This window comes from Phaenicophaeus curvirostris, chromosome 1 (genome assembly GCF_032191515.1).
Source record: "Phaenicophaeus curvirostris isolate KB17595 chromosome 1, BPBGC_Pcur_1.0, whole genome shotgun sequence".
NCBI classification, from domain to species: Eukaryota; Metazoa; Chordata; class Aves; order Cuculiformes; family Cuculidae; genus Phaenicophaeus; species Phaenicophaeus curvirostris.
The window spans coordinates 169,797,532-169,817,234 of record NC_091392.1 but is presented as its reverse complement, the minus strand read 5'-3'; the positions used below and the strand labels follow the sequence as shown (position 1 = coordinate 169,817,234).

The window sequence follows — 19,703 nt, the reverse complement described above, 5'->3', positions numbered from 1 at the left end:
ATGTTGGTCTTCAATACCTATCCATCTCAGATTGCCACATGTTACACTGTTAATCAGCATAAGAATAGCAGGTTCCAAGAAGCAACATGCAAAAACACAAGCAGCAGTGAGTTATGCTAAAATCACCTTCTTTTGCAGCCTGTGCTGCTTCTTGAATTCATGCAACTGGCATCCTCCCACTGAATGCACAAGAGCATTTGAACAAGACGGTAAAAAGGAAGAAGACCATGAAATGTCCTATGAGTCTGGCATTTTTCTAGGAAGTCAGGAAGCAAATTCCCATCATGTAAACAATATAAAGGGAGTGAATAACAAAACAAAGTGCATGATTGTGTTTATAAGATCCAAACACATAACACTTTTCATCTAACTACACAACACTTGTCACCCTGCTTATGAGTTCTGTATCTGATGAGAGAGAAAATTAGGACTTTGTTCATCAAGAAACTAAATGTGACTTCACATACACATAGGGTCTTGTGGAGATGAACTTGCAGTGAGATGAACTTGCTAGCAGTAAATGTAACAAAACTGCAAAGCTGAGCTGTACTGAAAATAATGCTACCTGGAAGGCAAAGAAATATATTATACCCCAGATGAGCAGTCATAGTTTATAAGAGAAATTGCATATTTATATGGAAATTTTATTTTTGGATTCAAAATATGAAGGGAAAGAATGAAACAGAAATGCCTTTTTCTCTTCACCAGCTTTGTTGTCCTGTTGTCCTTCTTTGCACGTGCTCCAGCAGCTCAGTGTCTTTCCTGCAGCAAGGGACCCAAAACTGGACATAATATTTGAGATGCAGCCTCACCAGCATTGAGTATAGGGGGGCAATCACTTTTATAGTCCTGCTGTCCACACTATTTCTAATACAAGCCAGGGTGCTATTCATGACCACCTGTGCACACTGCTGGCCTAGATATTTTAATAATTTCTGAGCAGTGGTTGCACATCCACAAGTTTCTCATGCTGTCCTGCCAGCAAGTAGGCTGGAATGCACAAGAAATTGGGAAGGGACACAGTTGTGACAGCTGACCCCTACTGGCCAAAGAGATATTCTAGACCATATGATACAATCAGCAATAAAACTGGGCAAAGAAAATGGAAGGGGAAACTGTTTGTAGTCACAATGTTTCTCCTCCCAAGTAACCGTTATACCTGTTAGAATCCTACTTTGGTGGAGACAGCTGAAAACCTGCGTGCACATGGGAAGTAGTGAATGAATTTTTTCTTTTGCTTTGCTTGTATGCATGGTTTTGGGTTTACCTATTAAAATAGCTTTATCTCTGCCCATGACTTCTTGTATTTTAACCCTTCCAATTCACTTCCCTATTCTCCATCTCATGGTGTGGGAATGAGCAAGTGGCTGTGCGGGGCTGTGCCACCTGCCAGAGTTAAACTACAAGGAGTTTTTAACTATTTTGGTAACAAGTAGAGTTCTTCTGGTTTTCTTCTTTATATTTTATTACTAAATCACCTTTCTTTGTTGGTGGGAAGGAAGATAGACTCAGTTTCAAAGGAAATTCTTTCAACAGAAATTCTTTTATATACAGTTTTATCTACCAAGGGAAACCAGGTTCTTTAGTAGCTTCTAAGATACTACTGCATTTTGACTACATTTTTTAGGTACTCTGCTTTTTAACTCAGGTGTATAAAAATGTTAGCACTTTTAAACAAGAGTCAGCATGTACACAAACAAGCAGATAAGTATCTTTAGTGTGCATTTTATAAGAAAGCAGAAAATCAAGCATAGCATAAGTAGCTCAAAAAATGTTCCAGCTGCATCTAAACTTACCCTCTTGGAACATAACTCCATCTTCTGCTCAGTCCATGTGCCCTGATTTCCTTTCCAGGATTATCAGGACACTGAGAAGAGGGACATAGCAAATGTTGCCAAAATATGAAATTTGCATCCTGTTGGGAATATGCTCCCTGACTTGGACATTTGCACGGCTGTTATGTCCAGTACTACAGACACATTTGTAGTGTCTGCCTTCTGCTTCAGAGCTAAGAGAATTTTGATGGTGGTGGAATGGAAAGGCTTCTCTTTACTCCATAACAAATAAAATAGTGACTGATTGCAACAGTTGTTACCCAAGAATACACTCTCAGTCCAACACATCTGAATACTCTCTGTATTAAAATGTCAAAAAAAGTAAGGGAATTGAGGAAGGGGAAGAACTATAAAGTGACAGTTACAAAAATAAGTAAATCTTAATCTTTTTTTTCTAGTGCTTTAACATATGGCATCTTTTCTGGAACTATAAAAATCTTTACACGTGGGAAACCTTGACTCTATAACTTATGACTTGCATATAAGGTTTACTAACACCAAGGATATGAACTTTCAAAACCTTACCAAGTGAGCCAATTCACAGTGAGTTAATGAAGTTCATCAAAGAGAACAGCAAATGAAACAATGGCTCTACCAATTTTAATGGAAGAATTTGTGCTTCCTTCCTGTTTCTTCCCAAATTACAATGCTTCTTTTATCAGGCATACAATGATAGTATCTAACAGAAAATTTATTTTATATATATATATCTCGACAGATGATCACATCAAATGTTTTTGTTTCACCCAACCTGAGATTACAGGTGGATAGGTAGATAGGTAAATGGAGAGATTCAAAGCAGTAGTATATGTGTGCACATTTGTCTGTGCATGTCTACAAAACTCCCTGGCAATCTCATTAAACCCCAAAAGACTTTGAAATGGATGTTAAATACAAATTAGAAATTTGAAAGGCTGTGATATGTAGGATGTCTGTCCTTTAGCAGACTTTGGTTTTGAGGATGAAATATTGAGATTTGCAATTCACTTGTGCAGTGACTAATGAGCTAATAAATTTACAGACAGATGAATGCAGAATTCCTGATTTCTCTTTAAAATGGTTCTCCAACCCAAATGAATTATTTTAATCAAAATCAGAAAAGCCATAAATACTGTGAAAGGACTAAGTTTTCAAGACCTTTACCCAACCCTTATGAACATAAATGAGACTATTTACTGTGGTTCCATTACTTGTAGGTATAATTTTTTTATACTCTTTTACTAAAGGTAAATGTTTTCTTAAACAAATGAATTCTCAAAAGCTGTGTGAGTTATAAATGCTTTCACATGTAGAAATCATGGGGATTATAGATTACTGTTCATTTTATAGTAAGAAGGAATTATTATCCTTGGTGACTTTGGGCAGGTAATTTCATTCTTCCCTCTTCCCTTTCTTTGTCTTCCTATTCTTCCCCTATAAATTCTAATTTTCTTGTAAGCTCTTTGTAGCAGGAATTATTTATACACTTACTTTAGTCCTCCAGTATTGACTGGAGACTACAGGAACAATTGTAATACAGATATAACATATGTATGTACGGACATTCGTAGTTGAAGGTGTCATACCTGCACTATTTTTATGGTTACCTATGAAGATGCTATTCAGTTTGGAGTATGTGCTATACCAAGCAAACTGATCTCTTTTTATTGTCAAAAAAATCAAAACCAAACCCAGCCTTCTACTCATTTTTAACAGTTCCCAAAGTTCAGTGTAGACTTACTTCACTTATAGTCCCTTATGACTCCATTCCTCCTTTTCTCCCTTCACTTGTCTCTTTTCTGTCCCTCTGCAACATATTGCTGCTGTGGGAGGTATTCACACTGTCTAACTTTAGTCAACTAATTTAGGGCTCTGATTCACCCTCTAAGAGTGCCTACCTCACAGAATATGACTATACACGGAACAGACATTTTTAAACATAGGTGTTCTAATATGTACTTTCTTCAAATACCAAAGTAGATAGGCCTACGACATAAAACATTGCCTGTCAACAGTAAGTGGATTTCTGAAGTGATTGGGTTGTAGGTATTTTTTCGCTAGCTTTGCACCTTGCTTTCATTTTCTCTCACCTAGATTTAACACAGTAAGTACACTATCGGTAGAAAAGCATAAAGAAAAGAAAATAACAAGGATTAAATGCATATGGTATTTATCTATGGAATCGGCTAAAACATTAATAGAATTTAAAAAGCACATGGCTGCTCAGTGAATTGCAGGGTACAGCCAAGGAGGCTGCAGCTCTAAGTAAGACAGTACATCAGTCCCTTGTCTGATCACGTCTTGACCTTTCTTCTGAGACTGTCAACAAAGGTGCCAATTAGATCAATGATTAGAGCAACACATTCTGTGTTTTGCTAAACACAACCGTTACCAAGGGCACAAAGATCTTACATTTTGATTAACACTGGATTCCTTATTGGCTCAACACAAATCTTCCATTGGCAACTACTTTGATAAGTCTCAAGATGAGAAGCAGGTAAGTGCACTAGTGACATACTTTTCTTCTGCTCTCTTAGGACGCAGAAAAGGACCTGTAAATGTCTGAATGATTCCTGATACATCGTTGATTTTGTTTAGTTTATCATCTCTTTCATACAAATTAAGTAATCTAAGAATTTAATAAATTTCTTTTATATCAGGATTTAATGTTTAAACCATTTGTTTCCATATACCACAATTAGTTATGACAGCTTTAAACTGGGCATCCCAATTCAACATATTGGGAGCCGCAAGCCAGGTATTCAAGATCACCTTCTGAAAGACTCCTCTTCAACAAGCCATGCTCAACATATGTATCAACTGTCAACATATTTAGTTAAAGAATGTTAAATTTGATAAGTTGATGACTGAGAAAAAAAAAATCTTTTTTTTTTTCTGTCTCAGTTGCAAAATGAATGCCTAAAATGTAGACAAAACTTATAGAGGTAAGAAAAAAAGAATGTATAGTTTAACATAGACTGTCCACAGCGTAAAAAAGCAGTGTGATGTGCACTAATGGTAAAGAAAAGATAATGGGGTTATAACATTACAATGTAAGGATCCACTATCAATTTAAAGATTACAGGAAAATGTTGAGCTGACATAGGCATACAAATAACTGTTTTGAAAGAAATAAGGCCTTTCTACCCATAGTTCTCTAAATTTACCAAAAAAAAAAGTATATTTAGCAATTACTATTAGTTCCTATTTATCAAAATCTTCATTAAAATTAGTGGAATTATTTTTACTCAACACAACTTGGTTTTCCTTCCTAATCAGATCTGCTTTCCACCCTTGTAATTACTAGGAATTGACCATCTAGGCTGCACAATTTATCTAAGCAGGTTTTAAGTATAAGAGATATTTTAAATAGAATTGGTATAAAGGCACACAGGCTGACAGTCATAACGACAGGGCTACTTATTTGCATTTACCAATTCCTGGGAGGTGGGAAGAACTTATATAACATATGCTATTTTAAACCTCACATTCCTCAGTTAATGTTATGGACAAATTTGGCTAAAACATGCAAGGCAGTTCTGAGACGTTTGCATGCAAACAAACTACTGCTCATTATTTATGTATTTATTTATGTATTTATTTACGTATTTGTTAATAGTTAGGATTAAAATGTTTCTTTATCGATCATCTTCTTTGTAAATGAAGTACTGTGTCATATTTATTGTCTTTTGATCAGAAAAATATTCATTGTGCAATAGCAAGCTGTAATGTAGTACTGACACTATTATCAACACTTCTGGCTGTGCTCTAAATCTTCAAATTGCTTTCCTAAAATAATTCTGTGACAAAATATTCCAGTACCTTGAGTATACACATATTTTTTTAGCTTTTAAAATAAGCTAATTGAGTTGATATATTTTTACACTTTTTGGAAAAATAGAGTACAAACTTTTATTATGTTGTTATTTTGATTGTTCTTTTCTTTAACTATTATTTTTCCCTTCCTATAGGCCTAACTTACTATTTTATAAGTGGCACTGTGCTGTACCTGCCTAATGGAATATGAAATAGAACCTAAATGGTAAAAGCTAATCTGATTTCACTGTTTAAAATCAGTGAGATCTGAAATCAGACAAAAACTAGATGAACAATTAAGAAGAAATTAGAGAGTGAAGCTATGACAATTACCACTGCTATTAAATGACAGGGAAACTAAGTTCTATTAAATCACACATGAAAACCAAACATTTAAAATAAAGGTGTTAGTTAGAGGGAATCATTCCTTTGTACAAAAATACAGAGATAAATACAACATTTATCTCTTCAGGCTAGAACATTTGAAATTGTAATGATTCTCTCCTTTGATATAGTTTTACAATGAATGGTCAGCAAAAGCTTAGGGATATATCACAATTATTTGCAATACTATTTAATTTTTATAGCAAAGAATTAAATATTACCACTGAATCAGCCCTGGGTTCCATATCAACTAGGAAAATTCAAAGGAAGCACTCTGATAGTTATGCTTGCAAAATTCAACCCACTCTAGGGATGGGCAACATTCACATCTGCTGATGTTTACATTTTGCTAATGATATACTAATAGACTTAAAATTATACTTAATATGGATGAACAGGATATGCACATCTTGTGCACAGGCAAGACCTAAGTATCCTGTTAAATCTGTGTTTGTTAGTAGGAAGACATAGAAGTATCTTCTAGTGAGATTCATCTTGGAGAGTCTTTTCTTCTCTAACAGATAAATGGCAAGATATTTTGTGTATTAGCTGTCATATACCTGATTTGATAGATTCTCTGTTTCTCAAGATGAAATCAGTGTGGAAAAAAAAAAAGACATTTGAAGTTAATGTAATAATTAATGTGTCTGTCCACATAGCTTTAGTATTTTCAGCTTCTTCCTTCTGGGAACCATATTTAGTTCTGCTCTGAGAGTTTTGACTAGGTGGTTTGAGGATCACAGTTTGTCTTACATGCACAAGTATAATTAAAATTGTCTGGGGAAAAAAAAACAAACAAAAAACCAAACAAACAAACAAAAAAGTTAAATCACAAGAGATTAATAAAAAATAGCTTTTCAACTGTATATTTGTCACATTTGGATGAAAAATTAGTTCCACTGAAGTAAAAAAGCAAATTCCTATTAATATTTACTAATACAATTTTTAATTTTAAGTGAATTTTTAAGAAATGAATAAAACAATTGCATATGATTGTGTCTCTGTGATTGTATATATGTGCAAAATCCCCAGTAAGTACAGCAAAAATACATTGACCCAGTTCTTGATTAAGTGAAGGATAGCTGAGTAAAGATCTTACACAGAAACTTTTTTATAGCTATGACTCTCACAAAAAAAATAAAAGAAGAAAAAAAATAGCAACTAAAATTCAGAAAGGTTACCTTTTGTGCCTCAATGTTCTGTTATTTTGTTTAGCCTAAAGAATAAAGATCATAATGATTTTACGGTTTCCATGAAGTTGAAATGCAGAGGTAATAAAAACAGCACCCATGCTTGCTTCCAATGGTTGCAGAAAGTCCCATGACTGGAAGCTGATGGGTTTTAAGCAGAATTAAGAACATGAAAGAGGACTTTAACAGGTATGTTAATCAATACAATCCTTCACAGTTTATTCATACTGTGTTGCTTCACTTATTATTTTTTGTGTTAAAATTATAATCGTTCACATCACTCCCCAAGAAGTCATTACTGGGGACTACCAGGATAGAGGAAAAGAAGTTATTAAAGCATCTCATTTGAAAAATGAAGCATTTCTCGTGGCTTCTGAAATCCTAGTAAAGTCTGGGGAACACAGGTGGATGCACAGACTTAAGGAAGAAGCCTGCCTGAATAGCACTAACAAATCTTTTCTAGGTTCATGTTCATTTTGATGTAGGTTCTAGAGAAAAATAAAAAAATCCTGTAAAAAAAAATGTTGCCGATTCTACATGGGAATATTACCAGGATACAGATTAATTTCAGCAAGTGTTTTAACGTTTATTTATGAATGCATTTTACCATGGTGGGTTTACATGAAAAGTAGTGGGCTACAGGCTTCATTTAATGAGTGACAGCCTCCCAGAGATGTTGAAAAGTATTGTGTGATATTCTCCTAAATAGCAATGCACCATTAAAAAGGCATATGTTTATCTGTTAATACTAGCTGCATACACACACATTTCAAGAGATGTATTAACCCACAACAAATTTAAATCAGGGTTATTTTCAGTACAAAGCCAGAAGCAGGTACAGTATTCCCAATGTTTTCCATGTGCATTGTTTCAGCAAAACTCAGCCTTCAATCACTTAACATTGTCATTGTTTCAGGTTTAGCTGGCAAACTGTAAAGACATACATAACTTTTTATTCAGTTGCTGCTTGTTTTGCAAATATATTGTGAAAAGCATTCAGCTTCGAAAGGCTCACTGCAGTGGAATCATATTTGTGGTATATTTTTTTCCTCTAAATTAACTAAATGGCACGCAATATAGTTTCTTTTCTTATATTTGATACAAAATTGACATTAATATTATACTCATTAATGGGTGTGACTATACAATTTATATTCTATCCCTTTCACTTACGCTGCACATGCACTGTGGATTTTAGAACCTTGCAAAATTAAGTGGACTGTACCAAGTTTTCTTCCTATTCTTCCTTCAGATAAGAGACTCTACTTACATTTTTAATTGTGCTATATCGTACTGATCATTTTTCTGTTGCTATGCATGAAAAAAGGATATGGTAGCAAGTTTTACTGTTACTCTCTTATAATTCAGCATCCTATATTTGACTATATGAAAATAGCTTGCTCAAGGAAAAATAACATATCTAGTATATACTCATATACAGACACAAATATAAATGTGTGCATATATATATGTGTGCATAATTGGTCCACATATAGCCATAGATTATATTCCATATTCTGCCCTCAACTGTTACTAGGTTCCAATACTAGCTATAGAGAGGTTACTACCATTTTAATAGGCTCATTCAGAAAAGTGTGATACCTGTAGTCAACCTCCATTCCACCCAAAATAGCTTGGTTTAGGGTTGGGTGGGCTATGGTATAGAAAATACTGTATTTCTATCAGATAAATCTTTGGCATTATCTCGAGAAGTTCTAGTTGTCCTTATGGTTCCTTTACCAAACAGGTAGGATCTGAGTTGCAGGTGACTGATCACATTTCCACCAGTATGTTCAGGATCTCTTTTAGTGTCCATTCTGAATTCAAGGCAGTGGCATGCATCTGTATAAGGTGTCCCAAGCAGTCTGAGGAGCCTTCCTCTGTGCAAGCAATCTTCTTTGTGAAGAAAGGTGGTGGAGTCTGTAGCATACTGTAGCCAGTCAGGGTTGATGAAGCAGACATAGACTCTCTCAGGGAGAGGATGGGGAACACTTAAGAGAAAGAGAGAGAGATACCAGGAAATAAGCAGACCTACGGGACGTCAGGACATACAAAGCCTCAAAATATGTTTGCCTTTCCCCTTTTCTGTTAGAACTTTGGGGATTCCAAATGTTAAAATATCGTGCTTCACATCACATTTTGAAAGAAAGTCTGGAACATTAGCAGCTGCCTAGACCTTACCACTAGTGTCCTTTTTTCCTTGTTTTCACAATCTTTGGTGTAAGAAGTAGTATTTTAGGATTATCACTAAGACAGTATTAAGAACTTTTATGTTAAAAGCTTGCTTTCATGTTAATTTAGACTGCCCCTGCCAAACATATTGAATGAATTAAATATTTTTATCTCTTCTGGCCATAAATTCCATGTTTGTGTTCTCAAAGACCATCATTGTCTCTCAAAGATTTAGCGTTAATTCTGAAGGTATCAGCTCTTGACGATGTTAGAGTAACTGCATAAATGTGGCAAGAACAACGTTCCTCTCAACAGACTTAACTCAGTCTCCATCTCAGTCAGAGACCAAGTCATTTTGGCATAGGATGCAAAATAAAGCAGAACTGTTCTCAAAGATTAAAAAAATGCATATTGTCAATTTTCATTACAGGAGAAAGTTAACAGCATGGTGCTTCAAGACATCATACAAGGACCAGGTGTTCAAAATATATTAACAAATCTGGCAAAAAAAAAAAAAATAAAAGAGTGAGCAGCACTGTGGAAAAATTTGCAGATAATACAAAAATATTCTGTTAAGAAGGTCTGAAGAAAACAGGAAACTTCAAAATTAACTGACCAAGCTAGATGGATGGGCCATCTTAAAAGAGGTGAAAATATTTTTTTTTAAATGCAAAGGAACGCATATCGGTGGAAAAAAAAAATATATATATATATGCAATAAATTCATTTTACCAGAGATCTCAATTAAGACTGCCAACTTAGAAAAAACACCTGGGCCTCACTGCAGACAGCTCAATGAAGAGCCCTGCTCGATGTGCAGCTGCAGTCAGAAAAAGCAAGTAAAATATTAAGATGCACAAGGAATGAGTTGGGGAGTAAGAAAGAAAATATAATGTCATTATATGAATCAATAGTTTTCCCTCCTCCGAACAGTGTGAAGTACTGGTCAACCCATCATGGAAAAAGATATTACTGAATTAGAAAGTATTCAGAGAAGAGTGATTGTGATAATTAGGCATAAAAAGAAGCCTTCATATGAAAAGACTGAAAAAAAAAAAGAACTGTTAACCTTAGAAAAAAGGATGAATAAGGAGGGATATGATGAAAGTATAGAAATTGTAAGTGGCAAAGACAAAATAGATCAGGAGCTTCTGTAGTCCCGCATCACATAATTCAAGAACAAAAGGACACTAAGTGAAAGTGAAAAGCAGTAGCCCCACATCTGATAAAAGGACATACTTTTTAATGCAGTACATAATTAGATTATGGAACTCAATGCCACAGGATGTCACTGATGTCAAGACCTTATCAAGATTCAAAGAAGGACTTGGCACCTACAACTCTTGAAATTCTGGGGAATCTTACACAGATTACCCATTAAAAAGTTTTGAAAGAGAGGTTGTGTGTCATATTTCATGATTTTAAAGACATTATGTTTAAAAATAATTTGGAGTAAAGTTCCCTGAAAGTGCATTTTCCCATCTGGCAATTTGATTATTTTGTTCTTTGTTTTGCCTGTTTTGTTTGCATTTCCTCTTGAGACATTTGGGAAGACTTAGAGGGAGACTGTGTATTGAGGGATCACTATTCTGACCCATTTACTATTATCTTAGTATCAGGGCAGGAGAGGGTGGAAGGTGAGGAAACCTTGAAGAATTTTGAGTATCTGTAAGAGGGTTTGGATGAAAATGGCAGCAGTCTATTTATTATTATTGGTATTGTACTAAAAGCCAATTTAATTGTATAGCATTAAAGCTACCTACGATTTCCAAAGATTCATGTTCAACTGACTTGTCAGAGGCCTCATTCAACAGAAGCCATTAAATTAGATAGCAAGGAGGTAAACCATACTGGTACCTCTATAGAGGCTCAATTAACTGCTACTATTGCTTTCATCTGATATGTACCCAGCACAAAATCTGGGAAGTCCTGCATGGATTTTAGGGTAACTAGAAAGTAGGTAAAGATATTGGGGGTGAGGGTGCGTAGAGCAGCTACAATTATAGCAGGTCTAGCTGAGTGAACAAAATGCTGCAGGGATGCAATTGCCTTCAAGAGCAGCTGAATTCAGACACTGCTTGTGAAATTCACAATGCAAAGAGACCTTGAAGTTATTTGACCAAGGAATAAAAATTGAGAGATGTGAAGCCCCCAATGAGCTAGGATGTGACTAGCTACTACAAAGAAGGATATGGTGTGCTTTGTCTCCTCTTCTTCCTCAACAACATGCACCACTGGAGGTTTTCAAGATGCAATTGACAGGGTGCTAAATATTCTCATCAAAGCTCCCTTTCTCACAGAAAAAAAAAAAAATGGAGTAGATCATCTTTGGAGTTCCTTTCCAACATGGGCTGTTCTATGATTTTAGGACTCAGCTTCAGTATTGTATATTTTCTCAATTTTCAGATGAATGCTTCACTAATCAGACATAGTCCTATGATTATTTTCTCCTTTTTTTCCAGGAGAAAATATTAAAGAAACATAAAAAATATATGTTCTACCTTTCCCATCTGGAGCTGGTATATCGTGAACAATGCTACAAAACACTAAGTGGATTACACATTTGTGTCAGTGCTGTCTTTTGAGACATCCCCATTGCACTCACCGTATGGTTTAGAAGCATCTGAAGGTTTACAGTTGCTCTGAAAGACTGGTTTTAGGCTGAATCCAGTCCACAGGATATGCACTGAACACACTGTGGCATAAATATGCTATTGTAATACAATGTTCAATAGCAAAAGACAAGGAGCTGGTTAGTAACAACAAAGAATTTAATTTTAAAAGCCTAGAAGAAATGGATCCTATATTATGTGCGATAATGAAAAGTATGAATACTGCTGGTCTCACAGGAATATGAGAGGTCTTTCCAGCCTGTGAGAATTTACAAACATGAGCTCAAGATATTGTATTGTTCTTCACCTTTTAAATTTTTATTAAGACTTAATTCTCATTGATAGCAGTTCCACAAACATGAAACAATGAAATACCTTTAATTTGAAAGCCACCTACAGGGAAAAGAGTGTATTGTATTTTTTTTTTTTGTTAAGTACTACACAAAGGCAAAAAATATACTCTAATAATGCGTAAATACTGTATTCCAGCCATATTTTGGCCATTTTATTTCTACTAACAACCACTTAGTTTAAAGTGACCTTCTTTCTTGATTTTTCATATTGTGAAAGAAGTAATAATACACTTTATCAGGAACAGCTAAATGACTGCTATTTTGCAACAAAATGTTTGCATCTACATGCCCATGCTACCTTTTCAAGTCCACCAGCTTACCTTTTGAAGTCAAATCATCTGTTCTAAATTTTGTCATCAGTTAAAAAGAATGGCCTGAAGTCAAATATTATTTTCATATGAAAAGTCTACATAACTACTGAAAACTATTCAAACTAATTTACTTTTCCTTTCTTGGCAAAGAAGCAGAAATGTCAGCCAACTATTAAAATAAAAATAAAATATTTCAGTATGGTTATGCAAAATTATATTTCCCACAATAACATTACCTCATTCCTGTTACACAAATGCATGCTATCTTCTTGGTTTGCATATTAAATCCAAACAATATATTGTACTTTTTTTGCTATTCCTCTTATCAGATGTTTGTTACTTTATTACAAATTATGCCTGGTATGGACAGGCTCATTTTCAGTGGGAATGTTGATCTGCGTGATGGAACTCTGCGCTACAGAGGGATCTGGGCAGGCTGGATCAATGGGTTAAGGCCAATTGTATAAGGTTCAACAAGGTCAAATGTCAGATCCTGCACTTGAGTCACAACAACCCCACGCAGTGCTGCAAGCTCAGGGAAGGAAAAGTGGCTGGAAAGGTTCCCAGCAGAAAAGGACGTAGGGTATTGGTGGACAGCCAGCTGAATATGAGCCAGCAGTGTGGCCAGGTGGCCAAGAAGGTCAATAACACCCTGACTTGTAGCAGAAATTGTGTGGTCAACAGGACTATAGAAGTGATTGCCCCCCTATACTCAGTGCTGGTGAGGCTGCAACTCAAATACTGTGTCCAGTTTTGGGCCTCTTGTTGCAAGGAAGACATTGAGCTGATGAAGCATATCTAAAGAAGGACAACAGGATAACAGTGCTGGTGAAGGGTCTAGAGAATAAGTTTTACAAGGAGCAGCTTAGCAAACTGGGGTTGTTTAACCTGGAGAAAAGGGGCCTGAAAGGAGACATTATTTCTCTGTGCAACTGCCTGAAAATAGGTTGTAGTGAGGTGAATGTCAGTCTCTTCCCAAAATAAGAAGTGATACAACAAGAGGAACTGGCTTCAAGATGCACCAGGGGAAGTTAAGATTTGTTATTAGGAAAAATTTCTTCACTGAAAGGGTTGTCAAGCATTGGAACAGGCTGCCCAGGGAAGAAGTATCATTACCTCTAGAGATATTTAAAAGACATGTATATGCGGTGCTTAGGAACATGGTTTAGTGGTGGTCTTGGCAGTGTTAAGTTGACAGTTGGACTTGATGATCTTAAAAGTCTTTTCCAACCTAACCAATTCTATGATGCTATGATTCTGTGATTCTATGAACTCCCAACATGGGTAAAGTCCTAAACATTACATTCTAAATTTTTCAATATCCGGATGGTGAGGTAAGGTACACTTGGACTATGGATATTCTGTCCTCCACCCAAGCTCATAAAGAAGTGATACTCACTATCACATAGTCATAAATTTTCCAAGGGAATGAGTATGCTACAGTTGTAATTATTTGTATGAAATTATTTAATTCTCTCTAGTAATTAGGTTCTACAATACTCAAGTAGCAAGATTTAATGCTAAGACAGGCTACAATTGCAATGTAGTATGTCAGAAACAAAAGGATAAGCTCTCCACTGTAAAAGAATCAATGATGTGGAAGAACCTAGAGCTGAAATTTGGCCAAACTGAAGATTTGTATAGGACAAATGAGATGAAAAAAATAATCTTAAACAACAGTGGATAACTTTTGATGGAAAAAAAAGAAAAAAAAATATTTTTCTTGTCAACCTAAACCTTCGCTCATTGTTCTTCATTTCTATGGTCAAATTAGAAATACTAGCTGGTCCTAAACTGTCCATGCCAGCCAAATTCCAATACAGTTAACTCCAAATAATGAATAATCTATAAGGGAACCATTATGCAAGACTTGAGAAGTTTTAGCAAGTTGTTTCTAAAGCAGCGGTTCTGCCTTATCTTTGCCTTATCAGAAATCAGTAGCAAATATATATTGTCTGAAGGAAAATTTAGTCAATTTGTTACTTTGTTGTGTGCTATTTCTTTACATAATGTCTTGGGCAATTTACAGATATAGTCTTCATGAAAGTGGAATATTTGAAATAGTAGGTTGGTCCCAACATTCTGCAAACAATCACATCAGCATCCTCCTATAGCTCTTCCAAGCTATTTCTCACATGTCCTGTTGGGCAGTACTTTGGACTTTGCAACACTGATTGGCACGTATAGACTATACTTAGCAATTGCCAAAAAAAGATACAGCTTTACTAAGGAGGAAGTGAGGTGCCTATAACTGCTCCTTGTGCAACAGGACTAAATACGATGTTTCAGCAGAAGAAAACTTCATTATGGTTCACTCTGGGTTTCTGCATATCTTCACCAACTTCTAATTTGGAAAATTCTATCTTTTTGTTATGCTGGAAATTTAATTTAGCCTGTTGGCAAGTAAAAAAAATTAACCAGAGCAATTTCCCAAGCATGTGAAGTAGACAGAAAAGTCTCTGAGTGAAAGGATAGGAAGGCTAATGAAATACATATATCAGAGAAGGCAGTGTGTAAGAAGGCAAACCCAGTTAGAAATTCACCCTGTAGACTGAAAAAGATTGATATTTTTCTCTGCTAACCTGTAAGCAAGTTATTACTGATACCCACTGATAATTGCAACCTTAAAAAACAATAATATGAGAACACTTAATTATAAGGAGTGATTTTATGGAACAGAAATATAATTTGGTCATTGTTTGGGAAGGTCATTACTTGCCATTTTTTTAAGAGCAGTTTAACTATACCCAAATATCTATGACATTATATTAAACATCCCCCAAGTGATGCTGTATGCGCTCAATCTGTCATTCTCAAGGAACTCTGCTGCCCTCAAAGGAAGTAATAGATAGCATTTTAATAAATGAGTGAGCTACAAAATCACATTTCACTTTGAGGAGACTTTCTTTTTACTGTAGTTTCAGCAGAGAAATGGCAGGTACCTTCACCTAGGGGCCATTTTCTATGTGCTCGTAGACCTAAGGTCTCTATTTGAAATCACAGCAAGAGTTCTCCCTCTGCCCCTTCTCATTTAACAGAAAGTTTGTATTGTGTAACCCTCCACAGGGTAGAGCAGAGAGTGAATCCTCACAACTTGAGCATGTAAAACTCTTTATTATTACCATGACAGAAATCTCATTTTCCAAGCATACTCTTGTCTCTTGCAGGATATACAAGGTTTAAATGCAGATGCAGTCAAAATCTCATTAATGACTCAGATCAACAGCTGTCATTGATCGTTAAAACGTAAATGCAGTGACTTCTAAATCTTGAAATGACACAGCAGCTGTGCATTTTGGGAAATGAGAGAAACTGTGACTATAATGTAAAAATCTATGAATATTTTCCTCCTGCTACTTAGGTTTTGCTGAGAATAGAAAAGAACAACATAGCCTGTATTTGACATTTTCAAACTATCTGAAGAAAAAAAAGAAATGTTCCAGCTTTTTCTTGATGTCTATCATACACCACTTTCACAAAATGCATGTATTTTTCTTTCACTATGCAAAGAGCTGCTTGAAAATAAACTTAGAAAGCTTCTCCCTTTATATTTAAAGCATAAGATCTTATAAATCCCTGCATTGTCTACAGTAGCATATCTTACTGGACTACAAATTTGGAAATATTTTTACATAAATGAACTTCAAATACTACTCATTAGTAATGGATTAGAATGTAAACTGAGCACAAGTTGCACATAATGGCCACTACTGGGCCCCACTGTCTTCATCACTTGTCATTGCAAATAATGTTATCTGGCAATTAAAGATATAGAGTAAAATAAAAAAGAACTAAAAATAACGTAACATAAAAAAAAATCATCTGTCCATTACCTGAGATCCCTAGCATTCATAAACAAGTAGCTCGCTTCTGTTTCTCAGATTCTATTTAAATCCTACACATTTAATGGGAATTGAAAAAGATCCCAACAAAGTGAATGGGAAAAAAAAGTCCCAATAAGAAACAATATCAAGAAAACCAACAAAAAATCATGGTTAAAAATATCTTTGATCTAAATTTAATTCATAAAACCATTATATGGAACAGGTGTATATGAGATCTCTTCAGTTTGCTACGACATGAAATACGTGGTCTGCTGAAACAAAATAAGAACCAGTCAAATCATTGTCAAGGACCTAAAAAGACTGTGTGTTTCAAATGAGTTCTTGAGAATTATTAGGTGAATCCAACCCAAAATGCCTGTGACAAAAGTGCGACTGGAGTTTTGCACAGCAGTAATACTAGCTATCTAGGGGTCAGAATTTAGAGGAAGGCTAACAGCTGTGACTATTCTAAAATTCAAAAAATTGGAGAAAGCAAACACATCTCTCTTACAGATGTAAACCATCTGCCTCAGGAAGCTCACCAGTTCACCTGCCAGGTGTGCTGAAACATTATGCCTTAGGTAAACTTCCCTCAAGCACCATACATCCCACTCTGCACAATAACTGATGAGGCTTTTATTGTTAATGAGCAAATTTCTAATAAATTACTGGTTTGTATCTAAATTTTACACTTTGGTGTTGTAAATAATACCATTTTGATCTGTTAGCATTTTAGAGTTACTAAAGAAAGTTAGTTAAAGAAAGCCAGCAGCAAATCAGGCATTAAGAGTTGTTCCTCATACACTTCCTGTGATATAAATAGCTTTATCATGTTTAAAGTAAAAAGCAACACGTGCAGAGTCACACATTGGGGAAAATAAAAAAAAAAAAGAAAATCACAAAGAGCAAGCAAATACAAGCTCATGAATAGTACTTATCTAGTCACTACAGATTAGAAATCCCTCCCTTTTCCATTCACCTCAGCCTGAATTACAGTCATTTCAATATACTTCCAAAAACAAGTAGTATGCTCCAGGGCTCTGTACTGGAAGACTGAGAAAAAAGGCACTGACAACAAGCTGTAGACTTACGATACATGAATGGAGCACGTTTGTCACATGGCAGACAAAGCCACTCTCCTCTTACTGCTAGACTTGTTTTGCTGTTATTCATTATTCACCCTTTCCCTCACAATCAAGAAAAACAGAAATATCATTGAATATCCTCTCAATTACTTCTTGACTTGTAGGTCTTTACACACCTATCAAGAAGCCACAGCCTCAGGAAGCTGTCTGTCTCTGTACACCAAGCAATATTTGCACGACTAGCATAGTAATTCTATTTCAGACATTTGGCTTTTACTGTCTTCATCGCAAACAAATTGCTTAATAGCTCTGGGTAGCAAACACATACAAAGCTGTGCCAACTGATGAAAAAAATAGCTGCATAGATATGACTTGTAATCATAATTATTGGCATTTCATTTAAAATTTCTTCTGAATCATGAATTTCTAAGTCTGATCTCTTTTGTTCAATAAGTCAATGCTTCTTGTCTGCTTGTTCTAAAAATAAGAAATCAAAACTCTATTCCTCCACTCAAAAGCTTGAGTCAATAAAGATGTGTAGGAAGAGATTCTTCACCTTCATTAAGAACACAGCTGAAAGGAGTAAAGGTACCTAAAATTACAGGAAGGCAGGGAAGAGCCCATCTACCAAGCATGCAGGTATAGTAAAACAACAAAAGCTGGCAGTGCACACTTGCACCACAGGACCAAATCCCTTTTGGCTAAAATGCCTTAAAGATTTCTATAAATGAACAGAGATTTGACAGAATTTCAGGCAAACATCTCTGTGTAAGGCAAGTATTGCATATCCATGGCATTTCTAACAAAATTATGTATTAGAAATGATGTAAGAAAAGATCACACTTTTGAGGTATGAGACAGGTACAATAATCCATCTAGTTTTCAATATATTGCAATAATTAATGCTGTCACACATATTTTATCTTGAATGTTTTGCCATTACTCTAGATCTTGCTTGCTGTTTCTGTTAGGAGAAACAAAGGATTCATCAAAAATTTCCTTCACACGCTCCTGTTTACTTACAGTAAATGTCAGGACACCTGACTTTGTCTAAAAATTGGAAACAAAACACAGCTTTTAGGCTTAGAAATAAACATTATCAGCCAAAAAAAAAAAAAAAAATCCCTAGAACACAGAAAGAGTTTGGGGGTGGGGGGTGTTAGGTATCTTCAAAGCTGAATAGCCATGACTACTGCTCCTGCTTTTAGCCACTCACCTTCACAGCTGCAGCCAATAAATCCACTGGCCTTTGAACTTCTATTTCAGAAATACCTTTTATTTCTTCAAGTGGGTAGGTACGAGTTCTGCCATGCAGCCAAACACTTTGTGGCACAGCTTCTACTGTTTCCAGCAGTGATTACATAAAAGAATGTTTAATTGTTCCTTCTGTGTAGCCTGAAGGAAGTAATGGTGAGCCAGCTTACCCACAAATTTAACTAGGTCTTTGAACAAAGTTAGAGATCAAGGTTAAAGAACTTAATTTAACCCAATTTAACAAACTGTTCAGACTCACTGTCAAAGGTCTTTCCCCTCCCCTCTTTATTTTTTGGGAGGATTGCCTTCTGGATTTCATCTACCACTTAAAACCAAGTGGAGGATGTGTGTGTGTTCCTGGTTTCTCTTTTTTATGTTTTTTTTTTTGTTTGTTTGTTTGTTTGTTCCCCCTCCTCCCACCATATGTGGAAGATCCAGTAAATCCAAGCAGGTACATATGGCCTTTAAAATATATTGATTTGAGTACAAATTTCTAAAAACTTATTTTCCATGATACTTTGCATATTTATTTGACTATCAACCTACAATGTGAAGGTCTCACATTAGATTTAGGGCAAAACTACATATCTTTAAAAATTCAGCCCATAATAGTCAGTGGTATATATTCCAAACTGACAACATACTTCTGACCACACTGTCCCTCCTATTTACATTAGGAAGGAACCTTTCTGTCAGTCATTCAAAACTGAGCATCATTGTCATCCTGACATCAAATGTCCCTCAAATGTAAAGGAATTATCTATTGAAGAAGACTACAGCAGCTCAAAGTATTTTAAGTTCACATGGTGAAAATAGCTGTCACCATGAATAAATAGACTTGCTTTTCCTTTAGACATGTAATAACTGCCAGTACTTGAGTCTTGGAAT

At 35.5% G+C, this 19,703-nt stretch overlaps 1 protein-coding gene across 6 annotated transcripts in view; it reads right to left on the bottom strand.

Moving 5' to 3' along the window:
• The window catches only part of PCDH9 (protocadherin 9), a 685,460-nt gene that overhangs the window by 498,906 nt on the left and 166,851 nt on the right, over window positions 1-19,703 (bottom strand). The window contains exon 3 of one of the 6 annotated variants that reach the window (XM_069880541.1): window positions 8,194-9,195. The exons of the other annotated variants lie outside the window; for them this stretch is intronic. Coding sequence (XP_069736642.1) covers window positions 9,175-9,195 — 21 coding nt within the window. The 3' untranslated portion in view covers window positions 8,194-9,174. Of the gene's footprint in view, window positions 1-8,193; window positions 9,196-19,703 lie in introns of those variants that run through there. 6 annotated transcript variants of the gene reach the window in all.